This window comes from Gambusia affinis, linkage group LG20, assembly GCF_019740435.1.
Source record: "Gambusia affinis linkage group LG20, SWU_Gaff_1.0, whole genome shotgun sequence".
NCBI lineage: Eukaryota > Metazoa > Chordata > Actinopteri > Cyprinodontiformes > Poeciliidae > Gambusia > Gambusia affinis.
Window position 1 is genome coordinate 9646317 of NC_057887.1, and position 19373 is coordinate 9665689.

Sequence of the window (19373 nt, forward strand, 5' to 3'; positions counted from 1 at the left end):
GAACTTAAGATTAACTTTACATTCATCAAGATGTAAGGTTAAAAAAAATTATATTGGATGACAAAGCAAAACTACTGATTTTTGGCGTTTCACCTCACCGCTAGCTGAGGTGTCACTGAACGCAACACTGCTTGGTATTCTAGCAGTAAAGCCGGGCTTGTGTTACTCTGACCGAAGTGTCTTTGAACGCAACGCCGCTTGGTTTTCTAGTAGCGCAGCTTGAGCCTTTACTGGGAAAGTCCACAGAGCGTTGATGCGCTGCAGCGACCTGAACACAGGCACACACTGAAATATTTCTTCTCCCAGCGGGCTCATGACTCTGTCGTAGGAACCAGAGGTGAGTCTCAAAGTGATGTTCGGTAGCTTTCCAACTATGTAACATTTAGTAAAGCGGTTTTTATGGGCCTCTGAGCTTTCGGTTCTAATGTAAGGGAGAGCTAGTTACGGGCTCCGGCTATTTCCTGGTGTTCACTGGGATTCTGTTGCTCTGCTAGCTAGTTGCTCACTGGTTAGCTAATGTCGCCTGTCAAGGAGCATTTATATGCCTGTTGGCCTACATTTCTTTTTTGTCTAAAATTAGAAATATCATTGTTACTACATCGACTCACAAGTCCTATTTAATTTTATTGTAGCTGTGACAGAAAAAACGTTTCACAGAGTAGCGCTGTCCTTGTGTTTGGTAGCTTTGTTTAGCTAGGTGTAAATTGCGAGGGCTGTTGTAATCCTCGTAACCTCAAAGTTTGTGGTTGCCATTGCTTCATTGTTGTTTATGCTTGTTGCAGCTCTCCCCACAACGATGGAGAAAGCTCCCTTCAAGCAGACCCAGTCCTTCGGGGACTGGGAGCTGAAAGAGAGGTTGGGGATTGGAGGCTTTGCCCATGTTTACCTCTTCCAGCAATCCGTGAGTGTCATCATCACCTTAACTGACTCCTTATACACTGTCAATATTTTACACTTTACTTTTAATTTCCTTTTATGCAGCTCCTCAGAAGAATGTAAGTGCCACTGTTAAGATGCCAAGTTGTTGTGAAGTAAAAAAATTAGAACGTTTTCCCCCTTTTAATGTGAATAATATATGGTTCAAAGTGAAACTACTACATGAACGGGATTTTTGAGATGAGGTATAGAAAAATTAACTAATAAAACCTGCTTTCACTCATGTTTGGTAGGAGACTATCTATTCCTATCATATATCACATCCATACTTGGATTCACTGTGATTTTGGAAAATAAATCCTGCTTCATTATTTGTCTTATTGTCATATATCTTGATAAATATCATAAGAATTTTGATTTATCCTCACAATACATTCCATTAATGACATTTTTCAATAAATACATCCCAAAACTGTCATGCTCGATCTGAAACATAATGTAGATAATACAGTAAGCAGTTCAGAGATCTCACTTTTTTATATGACTGGTGTCCAGGGTTTCCCCCAGTGTATTGTAAGCCTGGCGGGCCACCAGGCTTTACTTGGGCCCCCACCAGGCTAAGCATTGCTTATTTATTTTAGTTATTTTTTTTTTTTTTATATTAGCATTTTTTAAAACTTTATCGTTGGTATTCTAGCATTATTCTTCAAATAACACATGATTATCAAGTGATATTTTCAAATTTGCTGACAACTTTAAAACATTTTAACTCAAAAGCATGCCGGGCCGCTTGCTTTATTGTTTTGTTTCTGGAGGAAACCCTGTTGTGCTATGTTTCTCAAGAGTACTCTTTATATTTGTGTGGCTATAACTGCTACATTAACAGTTAAAGAAATAATTTATGGTTCGTAATGTCACTTTTATCGTTATCACAATAGTACCCCAAAATATCGTTATAAAGCTTTCAGTCCGTGTTGCCTTCCCCTAGTTCTTTAGGCTGGTTTAAGAAAGTGAAAGCACTTCTATCTGAAGAAAAGCAACCCCAAATAATTCACTGTGGGTGTGGTTTTCTTACTGTTGGTTTTTGGGCAGCCTATACTTTTAGGAATGGTGGGAAAGAAATTCAAGTTTGGTTTCATCCGATCAACACATTCTCCCACAGGACTTTAGATTATTTTAGGCTGGCCTGGATGTTTCCAAATGAGTAAAATGATTATGTCTTCAATTCTATTCCTAAAACCAGAAATATGGAAAATATGGGAAATTGTTATCACATGTAGAATAAAACCATTTCCAGTTTCATCTTGTAGTTTCTGTTTACTTTGGATAAATGTGTAATATTCATAATGTTGCTGTTGTCCCATATTTTCTCCCATTACCAATGGCTGCTTTCACGGTACCATAATACTACCATCCTTTGTGTCTTCTCTACAAACGTCTGGCTTCAGTTAAAGGTTGCAAGTCAGAAAATCCTACTTGGACTGCTGAACCTTATTTCTTGTTAATCAGATCCTCAGTAAAATTGTATTTACCAAAAGAAGATCGAATGCTGAAATTGAAACAATCTCCACCATTGTTGTTTTGGTTTCTGTTGCAGAAAGTAATGCTCAACTTCATCATGAGCTGGAAAATGTTTCCATCCTCAAGGCAATGAATCCTCCCCAGATCCCTCTGCTGATAAAGTTTAAGACACCAAGTGACACAGTGTTTCTCTATAATTTATTTATTTATTTATTTATTTTAGGAAACAAATGAAAAAATAGCAGTGAAAATGTGCCGTCTGGACCTCACACCAAGGAACAGGGACAGATGGTGCAGAGAAATACAGATTATGAAAAAGTAAGTCACTTTTTAACGTCCCGTCTTCGTTATCTGAAGCCGTCTGGTACTCAACGTGATTATTTAAAGTGATCTGATGACATTTAGATGAAAATGAAGTTACAGATGGTCTAAACGTCGTCTCTCTCACTCAGGCTGCATCATAATAACGTTGTGACTGCAAAGGAAGTCCCAGAGGACATTAACGCCATTGCCTTAAATGAGCTTCCCCTCCTGGCCATGGAGTACTGCTCCAAAGGAGACCTGAGAAATGTGAGATATATTTACCTTTTCTTACCTACTTTTGTGACTTTAACCACACGTTGATGTTCAGTCAGTTAGTGATGTATATTAGAAAAATGTTGACATTGTTCCATCATAGTAAAGGGAAAAAAGGACCCAAAAAGTAATTTATATATATATATATATATATATATATATATATATATATATTAATAATCCCATATTAGTTTTGTGATTTTTTTTATTTTTTTTTATTTTTTATTTTTTTGGGTTTGTTTTGAGTTTGGGAAAAAAAAATAGAATTATGGAAACCAAAACAGGGAGGGTCGTTTTTATTCTTTTTGTGGCAGATTTATCAAAATGTATATTTCATATCAAATAATAGGAGACAAAAGATCAACATTTCAGCTGTTATTTCCGTCTAGATTTGGCCTCAGGGGTCAGCAATTTTTGTAAGGAAAACTCGATTTCTAAGTCAGTAAAAGTATTTTTAGGAGATTCAACTTAATGCTTCATATCTTGTGCAGTGGTTCCCAAAGATTTTCTGGGCAATAACAATAAAATCCCCAGAAAAGAAAATAAAAACAAAAAAATCAACTGGGCACACATCGTTCAACCAGACATAAACCTACACACATATTTTGTTTTCAAACTCCACTGAAGTTTATTTCACACTTCAGGTTGCAACAAAACAAACTACAAACCATCTTTACAGTGAAAGATGGTTTGTAGTGAAACTACTACATGAATGTTTGTCCATTCATCCATGATGATGTTTGTTTTAATTGCACCTGTTTTAATGCATATATAGTGGTAATCACATACTGATTTCATTTTCTGTTGCTTTTACACTTACAACTTCTCTAAAGTAACAGGAATCATTGCTTTTCTCTTGTTTAATTAGTGTTACATTTTATTTAAATCACAAGAAAGGAACCTGAGGAAGTGATTCACTGCTGAAAACCAGAGCAGATTTAAATATTAAACATGCAGAGTCTTTGCGCCTCTTAAAATGGGTGAGCAGAAAGTTTGGCCTGTTTGTTTGCATAATTAAAAAGGAAAGCATGAGGATGGTGACGGAGGTTTGTTTAGAGGAAATGCTTAAATATGCTTCGGAAGAAAATGCAAGAAGGTGTGACACACAGGCACATTAAAGATTAAGAGGATAATCTTCGTTTGTTTCACTCGTGTCACTTTAGTTCCCATCTAAACCCGTTAATGCATCAGAATGGTGCATTTTCTCCTATTTGTAGAAAATGTATCGTAATCATTGCACAATAAATTAATTTCATCTTGAAACTATTTTGTTTTCTCCTCGATTTTATATTACTATTGATTGTCTGGTTCTAATTATTTGGGGGATTTGTTTTTATTTGTTTTTATTTAAGCATCGCACCGCAGAAGTGCAATTAATTTATTGAATCCCAGCATTTTTACCTTCTTTTTTTTTTTACATTAAATTTGATAAATTGATCTTTATAAAATGGCTCTTTAGCTTCAGACCAACATGTCAGCTGTGGCAGAAAGTTTCGGATGTGATGGCTAAAAATTGCAAACCATCTAGATGGATTTAATAAAAACATACTGAGACACAAAAGTCTTCAACGATTGTTGCGTCTGGCCTTGTAGTGACAGCTTGCTTATTTTATCCTGTCTAAACCCAAACTGAAGCGTCCAGATACATGAAAACCTCTGGAGGTTTTTATAAATCTGTAACCTGCGTTGGACGTAGTGAAAAGCAAAAGCAAAACCTCAAGTCTCCTCGGCAAGTGAAAATCTCTTCCTGAGTCTGTCTGTTCTGAGAAATATGCTAATCAGCAGATTCAGATGCAGATGATAACAGGCTGAGGATGCTGCACAACAACTTTGTGTTTACAGCAGTTAGTGGGTTTGGTCAGCAGCCTGCATGTGGATCCACACAGACCTCAGCGATTCGTGGGGGGATTCCCCTGGGGAAAATCCCACACATCATTAACCACACTTCTTCGGTTCTTAGGGTTGTTTTACACAGCCTAGAAAAGTATGGGATGTCATTTCAGGATTTTCCAGGCCTGGAATATTATGGAAAATATGTTTATGGAGAAACAAGATTGATTCCTCATCCTATTGTCTTAATTTTGTGTCTTGCATTCTGTTCCTTTTAATCAAAGTTTCGATTTCATTCTTCTTTATGCCATTCATGTCTCGTCTCAGCTTCCTTTTTTTTTTTTGCTTATTTCTTTGCATCCGTTCATTCTTGTGTCCTACATTTCTTCATTCTTTCTCTCCATCTTCATGTCCCTCCGTACCTCCTTTTGCTGTTTTTCACATGCTCCCGATTCAAATTCGTGCCCTTTGTAGAAATATCTGCAGTAAATTCAAGGTTCCCCCCCAGAAAACTCGCTAAGCCTGGTGGTTGGGTGCTAAAGCAGTCATTCATCCAGCGGCCCGTCGTGTTTTTGAGTTAAAAATGTTTAAATTTAACAGGAAATTTGAAAATATTACTTGATAATTGTGTGGTATGGAAAGATTGGCAGATTAATACCTGAACACCAACTATAAAGTCTTAAAAAATGCAAACAGTAAAAAAATACTTAAATAAGTAAGTAATGCCTAGCCTGTAAAGGCCACAGATAAAGTCTGGTGGCCCGCCAGGCTTATGAAACACTGAGGAAAACCCTGAAATTCATAGCAGACTTTTGTTTTTATCTTAAAATGAATGTAAAGGACTGAGAACTCTGGGAAATTGAGTTTTGAAAAGCATGGATTTTTTTTTATGTAACTAATGTTTAGGAACTCTGTATTCTGAAAAATCTTTAAGTTTGATGTGAAGGGAGAAAATGATCCATAATGGAGGCTTCATGGCTGCAGAACTATAATCTGCAAGGGGCTTCTGTTTACTGACTGACAGCCTTTACCTCAGAGTTAAAGGCCAACCCAATTTGGATAATTAATTAGCTAATGCATTTCTTGACTTTCTTCTAAATTCACTTCCATTAAAACATTTGTGCATTATGTTCCACTGAAAGAATAATCCTCTTCCTGACGTACTTTGTGTTGTGATGTTAACCGACCACAGGTGCTGAGCAAACCTGAAAACTGCTGCGGTCTGAAAGAAAGTGAAGTGCTTTCATTACTCCATGACGTTGGTACGTCCTCTTGCTGTTTTGCAGCCTTTGCATGTAGGGTTGTATTTTAAAACCTCCTCACTGAATTTAATTGCTGACCTCTGATCCAGGAAGTGGCATTCAGTATCTGCATGAAAACAAGATCATACACAGGGACCTGAAACCAGAAAACATTGTTCTCCAAGACTGCGGTGGAAAGGTAAAGTACTGCATGTCTGCTCAAATCTTGGCTGACTCTTTCTCCAAGTTTTGGCATAACTATATTCATCTGTATGTTTTGCAGGTGGTTCATAAAATTATTGACTTGGGTTATGCCAAAGATCTGGACCAGGGCAGTCTGTGCACTTCCTTTGTGGGAACTCTTCAGTACCTGGTGAGCAACTAAATATGTGCTCATCTGTGATGCATCGACTTCATTTAATGAATTTTATTCTGAGTTTCTATGTTTTCTCCATTAGCCATACTGACGGATTCACTAAGAATCAAACCACAGAGTAATTGGTGTAGCAGTTTGCTGAAAGTGTCAAAGCAGCTCCTCTTCCTCTGCAGGCTCCTGAGCTGTTTGACAACAAGCCCTACACGGTCGCTGTGGACTTCTGGAGCTTTGGAACAATGGTTTTTGAATGCTGCTGCGGCTTCCGTCCCTTTCTGCACAACTGGCAACCTGTGCAGTGGTAAGATCACCTCATCCAGTATGTGGGAGCGATTGTGAGAAATCCACTGCAATTAAAATTAATTTGTCATGTCGGGGTTGGACTTTTTAGGCCCGATCTGGCATCGTGACTTGGATTTGCAAATTAAAACGGAAAGACTTGTAAGATTTGATTAATGTACACCGTCGCACCAAAGACTGTAAGGATCCAAACACATTTGGGATCCTATATAAACTGGATTTGGACAAGTGGATTAGTGTAGTTTAATGTAAAGACGGTACAGGTGGAAAATAAACACATCAACCGACAAAGCTAACACAAACCTTTGCTATGAGGCAGGCACAGGGGAAAAAAGGAAAATGCTGAAGACTGTAACATGCTAGCTGCGCTAACTCTACAACACATATGTCAGAGTCAAGGCCCGCGGGCCACATCCGGCCCGCGAGAAGATTTTCTACGGCCCCTGGGATGATCTTGATTTATTATTAGAACCGGCCCGCGCGCACCACCCCCCGTTAGATCCTCACAACGCGCGCACACCCCCCCCCCCCGTTCGATCCTCACAACGCGCGCACCCCCCCCCCCCCGGTCCGCAGTAAATTTACGAAGGCTTGGGCCGGTCCGCTGCACTAGACGAAATGCGTCATTTAAAAAAATCTCAATGAACATTCGATCAGTCCGGCCCTCGGCTTGTAGCTAAATTTTTAATTTGGCCCTCCGTCCATTTGACTTTGACACCCCTGCTCTACAAGCTAGCTGTACGACTTTGATGTTTGAAAGCAACTTAAAACGGTCATAAGTGAAATGTATTTGTATCAACAGCGAAATGGAAGCACATACTAAGACGGTAGATTAGACTTTTCCTTGATGTTTGTAAACTGAGAACTCTTCAGCTTGTTGGGCTTATCGGTTTCACCTTTAGAGGCATGAAAAATCAAATGACAATCGACTCTTTTCCGCCCCTATAACTGATCAGGCCGCGTTTTTTTTCTTGCTTTGCAGGGCTGGCATAGTGAAGAACAAAGGTCCAAAAGACATCATGGCAGTAGAAGATTCTAATGGTGAAGTCAAGTTCTCAACACATCTTGCTCAACCAAACAACCTCAGCAGGTCAGCTGGCTTAAAGAAAATAACAGTAATAATGTGGGCGCTTGAAGTACTGTTCTCTGCAGGGTACAGGGTTTGATGTCTTGCCTTCAGTGTACGTTTCTCCCCGTGTGACGCAGGACGCTGGTGGAGCCGCTGGAAAACGTCCTGCAGCTGATGCTGAAGTGGAACCAGGAACAGAGAGGCGGTCCGGTGCAACGCGCCTCAAAGAGACCCATGTGCTTTGAGATGCTGGATGACCTGCTGAATATGAGTGTGAGTTACCAGAGGACCTGGTTAGCATTATGGTTGTTGTAGTTATAACAGCAACTTTGTGCCGTGGATCATTTGGGTCTGAAAACCTGAGAAGTGGATTTGTATGAATGCTGCTATAGTTGTCACAAATAATCAAGATCTCCATGTAATTGAGACTAGAATAAATATAGTTGTTCAAAAACACTAATTTGCTGACATTTGCTCAAATTGCCTCGTTGCTGTAACGTTCAGCTTCTGCCCATTTTGTTACTGTTTCCATGGTTTAAGCTCTGCTGTCATGGCGAGTACAGGTGGAAAATAAACACATCAACCGACAAAGCTAACACAAACCGTTGCTATGAGGCAGGCACAGGGGGAAAAAAAGGAAATGCTGAAGACTGCAACATGCTAGCTGCGCTAACTCTACAAGCTAGCTGTACGACTTTGATGTTTGAAAGCAACTTAAAACGGTCATAAGTGAAATGTATTTGTATCAACAGCGAAATGGAAGCACATACTAAAGAGAAGCGGTTAGAACAAAATAATTGCATAACTAATTCAAAGATACAAACTTTCATAAAGAGGAAAGAGACCAGAATAGAAATGTACCACTGTGGAGAAGCAGCAAGTTCAAGGTTAAGACTCAAACTAATGTAAAATATATTTAAAACAGAATAAAAGACTGTGTCGTTGCTAATATGATCTTTTTGCCAATCAAGAAAGTGTCATTTTAAAATGATGTATTTTAACCAGTGAAAACTGAATTCTCCACTACTTTAACTAAAGGAAGCTGAAATATTGCCAGACTATAAGTAATTATTCAGAAAGAAACCTGAAGCTTAAAAATGTTGCCTTGCTGTCTATTGGGCATTTTTCTTAGTATTTGTGCCGAGTTTGACATTTTAATACTGCGACAATCCAAACTGCGTGCTTTGTGTGTCCTGACTGTTCACCACATTACTGTTCATCTTCTTTCCTCTGGGTTTCAGGTCGTCCACATCCTGAATATGACCACAGCTCAGGTCCTTTCCTTCAAACTGAGTCCAGATGAGAGTCTCCACAGTCTGCAGATGCGCATCGAGGCCGAAACCAAAATCGAAGTTGTCAACCAGGAGCTGCTGCAGGAGACGGGCGTCTCTCTGGACCCCAGGAAGCCGGCCAACCAGTGCGTCCCGTTGGACGGAATGGTGCGTTGGTTAGCAGGTCAAAGTTTTAGCTGTGTGGCAGATGGCTGATTGGTTAGTAAAGATCTTCAGTATACAGTTATATGACGGCATCAACAATAACAGCTGTAATGACTTCTGTAGCTTTAGACATTATAATCATTCAAAAATTAGTTGTATAAATCTTAAGAGAACAAATTAAATGATTGCTTAAGTCTAATATCTACTTTATTCCTTAACTTAGTTCTGCATTACTACTTTAGACTGCATTTATTTATCATATTGCCTTCATTTAGATTAGATACGTACGCGTTCCAATTAACACATAGAGTTAAATATTTATTTTATCATTAATTATTACCATGGCTTTATTAAAGTGGTTTGTTTAATACTTTGTTCTTGTCTCCTGCTGTGTAGCGAGGGTGGGATGAGTACATTGTGTACTTGTTTGATAAGAGCATCACCAACTACTCTGGTCCCCTAAACGCCAGACACCTGCCTGAAAGAGTCAACAACATCGGTGAGTTGCTTTTAGGGAGTTGTGCTGCGTCATAAATAAAAACTCAGAGGAGCCGAGAGAGACCATGTTTTTTTTTTTTTTACTTATTTCTAGTCCAAGATTCAAAAAAGTCGCTGCCGCTGGTTGAGTTGAAGAAAGTTTGGGGTGAAGCGGTGAACTACATCTGCGGTCTGAAAGACGACTACAGCAGACTCTTCCAAGGCCAGAGAGCCGCCATGTGAGTCGTTGTTCGGCTGCTGTCGGCCATCTTTGCTTCCAGGAACCAGATTTATACTTGGTGGAAGAAAGAAACCAGTGGCTTCTGGTTGTAGCACCAAGTATTGATTACAATTACAAGAGATTACATTTACAGGTCCTATTGTAATAAAATGAAGAAGTTGATTAATGTTACTAATTAATTTTTTAAAAAAAGTAAAACTCATGTAGATATATTACACACTGTGGTTTATTTCAATCCTTTGTTTGTTTTGATGATTATGACTTAAAAAATATTTAGTTTCTCAGAAAAATAAAGTCAAATTTCTTATTTAGAGAAACTCCTGGTGCACTTGCTCCTTTGTATTTGCTTTCTATTAATTTATCTAGAGAAACTACTCATTACCTTAGATCAACATTATCAGAACAAGAATCCAGAGAAACTCCTAGCAGTTTATAAATCACAGTCTACTTATTCTTAAACAATTTTTTTTTTAATTTTTGCTCTTTCATTTGGTTTGTTGTTTTGTTGTATCTCCTTCTAATTCATGTGTGGCACGTTGAATTGCCTTGTTGCTGAAAATGTGCTATTTAAGTGAAATTAACTTGCATATAACAAAACAAATCAGAAGTTATTTCAGACAGTCATGAGAGACTGCTGACTTGACAGATATTGACGCTGTCCACAAGGAGGCTAGGCTGCAAAAGGTTATTATTAAAAACCTGATTGTTCAGAGTGTTGAATCCAACCATATTGGTAGAAAGTTGAGTGTAAGGAAGAACTGTGGCAGGAAGGGAGTCGGGGCTTTTTCAGGATATGGGAGACAACAGGGCTAAGGGAAAATAAGTATTGTTTTTCCAGATTAAAAGAAAATGTAAATTTTTATTTGAAAGTCAAATTCAGAATTTGTTTCTCAATATATTTTTTAAGTATAAAACAAAGCATTTTTCTGCTGTAGTTCTATACAGGATGCTGAATGCTTTAGCTATGTCCTGACCTATAGGTGTGTATCTCTGTACGCTGGTGCTTCTTCTCTTTAAACAAACCGTCTTGTGTTTCTCCTCGTCCTGCAGGCTGAGCCTCCTGCGCTTCAACACCAACCTGACCCGCTGTAAGAACAGCATGTTCGGCTTCTCTCAGCAGCTCAGGGCCAAGCTGGATTTCTTTAAGAGTAGCATCCAGTATGACCTGGAAAAGTACAGCGACCAGATGCACTATGGGATATGTGAGGGGTTTTTTTTATGGCGGCTGCATTGTTCTAATCTTCGAGCTGAATCACTCTGCTGGTGTGTATTGATTAGTGTCCTGTGTTTGTCCAAAGCGTCTGAGAAGATGCTGAAAGCCTGGCAGGAAAATGAAGAAAGAGCTGCTACCTTTGCACAGGTAATAGAATAAAACAAACACAACTTCATTTCAGTGTGTTTTGTTTTTAATTTAAAAACTCTTCCTGTGGTGGTTCTCCCCTGCAGGTGGCAGAAGTGAGCCATTTAGATGATGAGATCATGGCTCTGCACTCTGAGATTGTGGAGCTTCAGAGGAGCCCTTACGCTCGGCGACAAGGAGACAAGATGGAGCAGCTGTGAGTGTTCAGGCTCAAGCATTTTAAACATGCAGAAGTTTAAAGGTTCGGTTGACAACAAGCTTCAGAAGGAAGGTTTTTAAACATTTAAATCTGTTTTATTCCAGAGAAGGAAAGGCAATAGACCTCTACATGCATCTGAAAAGGACGTGCAAAGGTGGGGATTAGTTTGACTGTAATGAAGGCTAGCTTCCTTCCAAAAAAAAAAAACTCTGATGTTCCCCAACTAAAATTTCATTTCAATTTTTGATTTTCCTCAGCTGCTGACTCAGATGGCACCAGTGACAGCTCTGAAATGGTGAAGGCCATCATCCAGACTGTCCAGAACCAGGACAAGGTCCTCAAAGATCTGTACACCCACCTCAGGTAGGAGCAAGCATCAGATTTTCTCAGATTATTTCAAAAGACTTTGTGTGAATATTTATTTATTAGTTTTCTTGTTTAGGGAAATCACAGCTGCATTGTACTCTGTGTCACATCAGAGTCTTTATTTTGTGTGAACAGCAAAATCCTGACTAGCAAACAGAAGATCATTGACTTGTTCCCACGGATCGAGAAGACTCTGGAGAGCATCAAAGATGCGGACAACACCGTGATGCAGATGCAGATCAAAAGACAGAAAGAGTTCTGGCATTTACTCAAGATCGCTTGTGTGAGTAGATTCTGTTAGAAACTCTGACTGGTGAAAAACCACAAAGTGCTTTACAATAAAATCAATCATAAAAGAAAATTTAAAGAGAGAAAAGCCAGTCTGAATAAGTGAGTCTTCAGTTTCTTTTAGAAAGAATCAACAGACTCAAAATGGAGGCAAACTGTTCCACTATCTGGGTTCCTGCGCTCTGAAACATTTCTCTCCTCTGGTCTTAAAATGCGTTGGAGGAAACCAAAACACCAACATGTTGCTGTCGAGTTTCCAGAACCAATAATTTTCAGAGTTTATCTGTAGCAGAGCCGTTGATGCAACTAAAACATTTTATCGTTTGGTCGACAATGTCAGTAGAGCTGAAAATCATCAGCGTAGAAATGATGGGAAAACTGCCTGATTATTTAACTCTGGGGGAAAATGTACAGAACAAAAAGAAAAGTTCCTTGGACTGAGCCCTGAGGTACCCCACCAGGCGGGCTCTGGCAGACTGACAGGATCTGGTCTATGAAAACACTAAGGAGTTTAGTCACACTCAAAAAAAGCTGAAGTAGCTATGGTCGTCCACTAGGTGGCAGTAATGCTGCAGTTAAGGCAGAATAAAAGGTTCTCTGGGTTCAGCCTTGAAAAGGTGCAGTCCAGTTCTTCAAGACAGCTGATCTTCCAGATGTTTCCTGTTTTTTTTTTTTTTTTCATTTTCTTATGGACACCAGTCCATAACACTACTTATGGACTAACAATACTGGGTCTAGGATGGCAAAGTTATCGCTAAAAGTACTATTCTTAAGAATTGTTGCGACCAAAATGAAGGTACCAAAGTTGACAGAACTTTGATTTAAAGACTCTGCATGTAATCGATGATTTTCTATTTTTGATTTTGAAATAAAATGTGTAAGATCAATGCATTGTCCTGACACAAATGTCTTATTTCGACTCCTTGATTAACCTTTTTCTTCAATTTCTTAACAAGCTCAAACAAGAAGAATAAAGGTTTTGGACCAAACCAATTCAAAAAGAAGGACAAAGAAAACATTCAATAGTTTGCATTCTTAGCAAAGTGATTTTTAACTTGTCCAATGAGAAAACAGAGTGATCTTTGGAGTCGTGTATGGGGATCATTTTAAAGAAAAATGTCAAGTTCAAACGGGCTTTTTACTTTTCTATCACACAGAAATGGGGCCGCCTGTGTTGTTGATGGAGACTGTTCATGTTTGTTGTTGCACTGTTGGTAAAACGGGTCGTTTCCTCAGGCCCAGAACTCGTCCAGGAACTCCATGGCAACCAGTCCTGAGTCCTCCCACCTGCTGCAGGTCTCTCAGTGGTCCCAGTCGGCTCAGCCAGTCAGCTCCCCTCATCCCCTGACCTCCCTGCCTGGACGCAACGACAGGTAAGTAAAACACATCTGGTGAACTTTAATTATCTAATGTTTGGTCACATGGTTAAAAAAAAACAAACACTTGTTTTACTTGGTAAACAGCTTTAAGTTTACTTAGATCTGCACCTGTAATTCTCAAACCTAAACTTTTAATGGCCTTATAAACAAGAAAGGTACCAAAGTTTAACAACTGTGCTGCTTTGGACTTTTTCTGAGCATTTGACAATATTTCTTTCTATTTGAATAATCTTAATTAAATCTACATTTAAGACCTCTGCTTTCCATTCTAAGTAGTTGAGATTTTTAAATTTAAGTTATAATCAGTGATAGAAGAGGAAGATCTACAAACCACATTTAGTGCAATGTATCTTGAAGGAGTGGACAAAATGAAGACAAACAACTGTTAGCAAAAAAAAAAAAAAAAAACCCACTATGATTCATTCAGAAAATTCAACATTAAAATGTTTATAGCGGTATGGATTTTCATTTGAGCATAAATACCGAGGAAATATTACATTTGATAAACGTTTAAAATAAACTAAATCAGAGTTCTGGGTGGTAAATTAGATCTTAAACAATAACTGTTGCTAAACGTTAAACTATTTGAAGTTAATTATCAAATGTTTGTTATCATTTTCACCAAAGGACAAACGGTACAGGTTCGGCTTCCTAACCTACACCGGTCCAGAGTTAGACGTGTAGAAATGAGTGACTTAACATTTCTGAAAAAAACCCGATTTCTGTTCAAGAATGTCCCAAACTTCACTTCAGACCCAAACATCCAACTTAAGCCTCTTCCTGTGAGCAGACAGGAGGTTCCGCGCCGGTTCTGTCTGTGGGGTTGTTTGTTTTGGGTCTCGTGTGACTAAACCGAGGCTGATTTTTGTTTTGCGTTTTCATCGTTCAGTGACGGAGCGCCACGACTGCTGCAGGAGAACCAGAAGTACCTCAGTCAGCTGACCAACCTGATGCAAGAGGCCGCGGACGAACAAGCAAAGAGCATGGTGGTCAGTTCACGGTCGACGTTTTGTTTGATGAGTTTTCACACCTCATCTATCACCTATGCAGATGATAGTTCATCTAAAATTAGTTCATCTAATTTGTTGATTTAAATAAAAGTGAATTCACTTAACATTCATTGATTTAAGGATCAGGTTTCTCCTCAGAGTGTCGAGCAGTAAAACAAATGCAAAAATGTATTGTTATGTAAACATACAAAAAGGGTTAAAAACGTGGAAGTGCTGCATCAGTCAGCCTTAAAGTTTATGTTTTAAAGGGAGAGAGTGTCTGTTTTTTAAGAGTTGTTCTGTGGAGGATTTATGAGCAGTAATCATAATTTGCACGATATTCACGGAGAGATAGATTAGTCGTCCACTTTGTCGGATAGCTTTTATATTTCAATAAATGAAATCATTTGAAAACGGTTTTCCTTTTTAATTTACTCAGGTTATTTTATTAAATTGATTTAAGTGAAACATTTTCCACGGCACTATAAATACGTTTCAGGTTTTGCTTTGAATTACTGAGATAAAGTTTTTGGTGTTAATCTAATTTTACAATTAACATTAATTGTAAAATTAGCAGTGACCTGCTCTGGATTTTAGCTTCAATCTCATTTAATCCAAAATGAAAACATTCAGAGAAGTATCGGCTCATCGCCTCTCCTGAGGAAACCGTTTGATCTACTAACTCTTTTGTTTTAAAAAGGGGGCAAATCTGACATTGAGACAATGATTTCTTTCTTCTTTTTTTTTTTGTTTCTTTAAAGGAGCAGGACTGGAGCTGGACAAAATACGAAACTTTAACAACAAAACTAAAAAAGCGAAATGCGTAATGCCGCCTCCTCCCCCTCCTCCTCCTGATGTTTGGACTGCAGCCCGTCGGCTTCATGCGTTGTACAGCCGTATGTGACTCGGGAAATCCTGTTTAGGAAACGATTTCCTTCGTTTTGCTCGGTGGCGTCTGTCTTCTCCCATCATCCCACACGGTGGCCGGTTTGATAAACGAATATCCCTGTTTTTATACCAGAGAACAACAAAACTGTGTCTGCTCTCCTCTTCGTTATGCTGCACCATCGGTTTGTCTCCGCCGTCGCATCGCTGAGCAAACTGTAGCGCCGGGTGCGAGGGTTCGTGTTGGCAGCATCCAGAGGAAACATGGGGAAGAAACAAAAGACAGGAAATGTTGTGGGCAGAGACCTGGGAGGGGACGGATTGAAGAGGAGATTAAAAAGCACTTTGATACTCCCATGTAGCCTCTCTGTGAAGACAAGCTGCCGAACCTTGGCACTGACGCAACAAAACAGAAACCGTTAGTCTCGCTCCATCAGTTTTGTATATTTTACTATCAATGTTTGCGGGGGTTTACATCACGTGTATGTTTTTAAAAACTAGTATTATATATCCTAAGCAAAGGTGTTTTGTCATATGTGCCTCGTACATGGCTGGCCATTGTGTTTATACGTTGTCTATACTGTAAATGTCTTTTAGCTACGGCAGAGAGGAGGCGGGGGTTTGATGGACTGGAGGGTCTCTGCTGCATTCACGTCAGAAACGGTTGAGTCGATCGGACGCATTCAGTCAGAGTCTCCCATTAGAAACAAACGGCGGGAGTTTTCCGAGCAGAACCTCCTGCAACAGGGGTTACTAAACTCAACACGAGACAATCAAAGATAAATTGAGGAAAACCGAGCCACCAAAATTTTGTTTGCTGGTTTGACTGTCCCTTCATAAGTTGTATAATCGCTGTGACAAAATCAAAAGCTTTCGTCACACACACTTTGGATAATTCATTTGAAATCTGTTCTAGCTGAGCGTTTTGATAGTTCAGAGTAACAAGTACTTTGATTTTAAACCTTATAATATGGATCTGATTTTATTACTTTTAAATCACATTCTGGTTGCTACTGTAGGAAAACATGTAATTGTTATACTTTTGCAATGACTATAGATTTCTACTTTAGTTTTTTTCCTCTTGTATTTTTTAGGTTTAGCATCACTGTCACTACTGAAGGCCCATCCTAAACCCCTGTTATATTATTGGCAAACACTGGTCTCCATATTGGTTCTTCCAGAGCAGAAATTGGGTTGGTTCACTAAGTATTGCAATCTGAGTAAAACAGAGAGACACCGGTGGTTTTTCCTCAACTGTTAGATGAAAATAATCTGAATGTGATTCGTGGCGTGGATGTGAATGCACATAGTGACCCAGAGCAGTGAACGGTTGAATGTACCGGTTCTGTTAACTGTTTGGCTGCTTCGGGCCGGAGAGGAATAACATTGAGTTGTATTTATGGAGTTAAAGTGCAATGGCTTTTCTTTTTGTTCAGTTTTATATTTATGTATCTCGATTCGTTTTATTTTATTTTTTTTTGTCCTTCAGAGTTGAGTATTGTTTTCATCTGCTGGTTTAAATTGATCTTTGTATGTTAAGTTTTTGGAGATTTTCTTGTATGAAGATGAAATGTTGACCAGGTAATAAAAATAATAAATCACTTTGTCACAGTTCTTCTTTTTGGTTTTTCCTTTAGGTCGATGTTCAGTTCTTTACAAAACTACTCAAACTTAACTATTTTATGTGACAGAGCAACACAAAATAAGGCTTAATTGGAAAGCAAAAGGAAAATAATTTGTGTTCAAATTGTCCTCCATTTTTTTTTTTACTTAGTTAAAATATCCAAGTTTGTAGTTCTTTTAAAAAAAACAAACCTGTTATAAACAGGTAGCAAGGAGCCATTGTTTTTGTTTAAATAAATAAAAAAGAAAAGTTTTTAAAAAAGAAAAAAAAATAAAGGTTGTCAGAATTTACATTTCAGGGGGAAAGTTGGAGTTTTCTCAGCAAACCTTTAAATCCAATATGGCTGCCTTGGTGATAAGTAGAGAAAAAAAAATATTTTATACTTCTGAAAGTACTTTAGTAAATATGGAACACCCTATTGTAGATCATTTGACAGTACAAAACTGAGAAATTCATAATAAGCATGTGTTGCTAATAGCAGTTAGCCTGGTTACAGCAAAACTTGCAATTTCATATTTCTAAAATATGGCTACTTCTATCTCCTACCATCACACAAATCTGATGTACCACATTTGTTACCTGTGCGGTAGTTTGAGTTGCTGGTTCCAGCCGTTTTCCGGGTCTGAAACAGGAAGCGTTGACATGGCAACATGTTCCCGTTTCTTTGTCATTTTTCTCCAGGACTTAATCAGATATGAGTGAAACTCAAACAATGTAAATATTAGAGTAGGTTTGACGGTGTGACTCAGTACAGGCCCGTTTCAGAACCTCAGTTTGTCCTGCCAGCTGGAATCAATCGAGCTAATGTGACTCAGCTGATTAAACTACAAACTACTCTGAGTGACTAAGGCAAGTCGGGTCCAGTTTCCTCCCTTCTGGACCCGGTGTTTCTGCACATGTGGAAATATTTCCAACTAACTGGCTGTTGGGAACCGCTTGTTTTGGTCGTCGATGGAGCTTTTTGTTGTTCTGAGACCGGAACAGTCAGCTGCTCGGTTCAGTCAAGGCCATCGTCTCCTCTGAGAAATATTGTGATCCTAAATCTCCTGCAGAATGCGCCTCTAATACGCAGCTGCATCCACTGTGGCTTGTGAGTCGCCGTGAAGCAGCCTTTTCATTGTCTTACCAGAGCTACGAACCCGAGTTTCTCCCTTTTTATTGTTACATTTACTCAAATAATAACTTTATATGACGCCTAGACGATTCAAAGGAGTCAGTAAAATTTTTATTTTAAGTTCCCACAGTGGAAAGATTATTTCTTTTTCAACTTTGAAGAGGGGAAAAAATTACGGGAACTTCTTTAGAGGATGCAGATTTAATGTAGATGAAAATAGGAGAAATCTTTCACTATTATTGGACTTTAATTAAAGCTAGAGCAGATTATATATATATATATATATATATATATATATATATATATATATATATATATATATATATATATATATATATATATATATATATATATATATAACAGGTAATGTACGGAGAAAGATCCCACGCTGGGACTCAAATCCAGAACTTTGTAAATGTACATTTATTTACAGGGGAAAAGCTCATGCTTAGGTGCCACAATTATTCCAACAATCCTTAAATTAAAACAGATTAAACTCAATTTTTATGTCTCTACCAGACTTTAACTTGATCTTTTCTGCATCTGTTTACATAATGAGAAAAACCTTAAAACATTTGTAGATTGTTAGCGCCTGAAAGGATGACAAAACTAAAGAGTACCAAAATAATCACACTTTCTATTCTTGGGGAAGACCAATTAAAATCATTTTAAATGTGTATTTTAAATGACTTTTCTCGTGTAATTTTATTTAATCATGATTTTAATATTAATGCTAAATGTTATATATAAATAAACTTTCTTCTCAAGCGTAAGGAAAGTTACAGTAGATGGAGGTTCCCTTCATCTATAAGTTTTACACACATTTATTGTCTATTTAACATAAAACTGGTTAAAAAGAAAGAAGTAATGAGCGGTAATCTAAAACCTGGTCTCATCTTTTCTGCTTCACATCTTTATTCAACTGTGTTTTTATGCTATTTTCACAGATGGTGCCTTTATTTCCTTTAGGATTAATAATGACCTTCCCTAAAGCGAATAAGGAACTCCTCTTTGGCGCTTTTTTACCTCTCAGAACGAAGGCAGATGTTTCTCACAAATCGCTGAAATGACCATCAATGATCTCAGTCGTCTATTTCTCCTTTTCTCTGAGTATTTCTAATGCTTCAGAGTAGATTCATCTTACAATTTACCAAAAATCCTGCAGTCTCTTACTCTAATCTTGAAGTAAATAACAAAGTGAGATCATTGCCACATCTGTCTTCCTCTCT

At 38.3% G+C, this 19373-nt stretch overlaps 1 protein-coding gene and 1 long non-coding RNA gene across 2 annotated transcripts; one reads left to right on the forward strand and one right to left on the reverse strand.

Annotated features, from left to right (window-relative positions):
* The first annotated feature begins 172 nt into the window (after window positions 1-172).
* On the forward strand, window positions 173-17017 carry LOC122823466 (inhibitor of nuclear factor kappa-B kinase subunit alpha-like). Its single transcript, XM_044103126.1, has 22 exons — window positions 173-337; window positions 783-901; window positions 2621-2715; window positions 2850-2967; window positions 5996-6065; window positions 6155-6243; window positions 6328-6417; window positions 6594-6718; window positions 7700-7807; window positions 7924-8059; window positions 9028-9225; window positions 9619-9721; window positions 9815-9938; window positions 10991-11142; window positions 11239-11300; window positions 11387-11496; window positions 11604-11653; window positions 11757-11862; window positions 12001-12148; window positions 13390-13526; window positions 14422-14521; window positions 15283-17017. Exons 2-22 carry the CDS (start codon window positions 797-799, stop codon window positions 15346-15348), a joined length of 2292 nt encoding a protein of 763 aa, XP_043959061.1. The 5' UTR covers window positions 173-337; window positions 783-796; the 3' UTR covers window positions 15349-17017.
* On the reverse strand, window positions 13242-18139 carry LOC122823468. The gene is made up of 2 exons (XR_006369343.1): window positions 17610-18139; window positions 13242-13510 (listed from the first exon to the last, which is right to left on the reverse strand). It is a non-coding gene; the product is annotated as an uncharacterized LOC122823468 (long non-coding RNA).
* Between the last annotated feature and the right edge of the window lie 1234 nt (window positions 18140-19373).

Coding starts and splice junctions, on each gene's coding strand:
- LOC122823466 (XM_044103126.1), top strand. CDS start 797: ATGGAGAAAGCTCCCTTCAAGCAGACCCAGTCCTTCGGGGACTGGGAG. Junction 8,060..9,027: donor ATGACCTGCTGAATATGAGT/GTGAGTTACCAG, acceptor TCTGGGTTTCAG/GTCGTCCACATCCTGAATAT. Junction 14,522..15,282: donor AACAAGCAAAGAGCATGGTG/GTCAGTTCACGG, acceptor GTTTCTTTAAAG/GAGCAGGACTGGAGCTGGAC.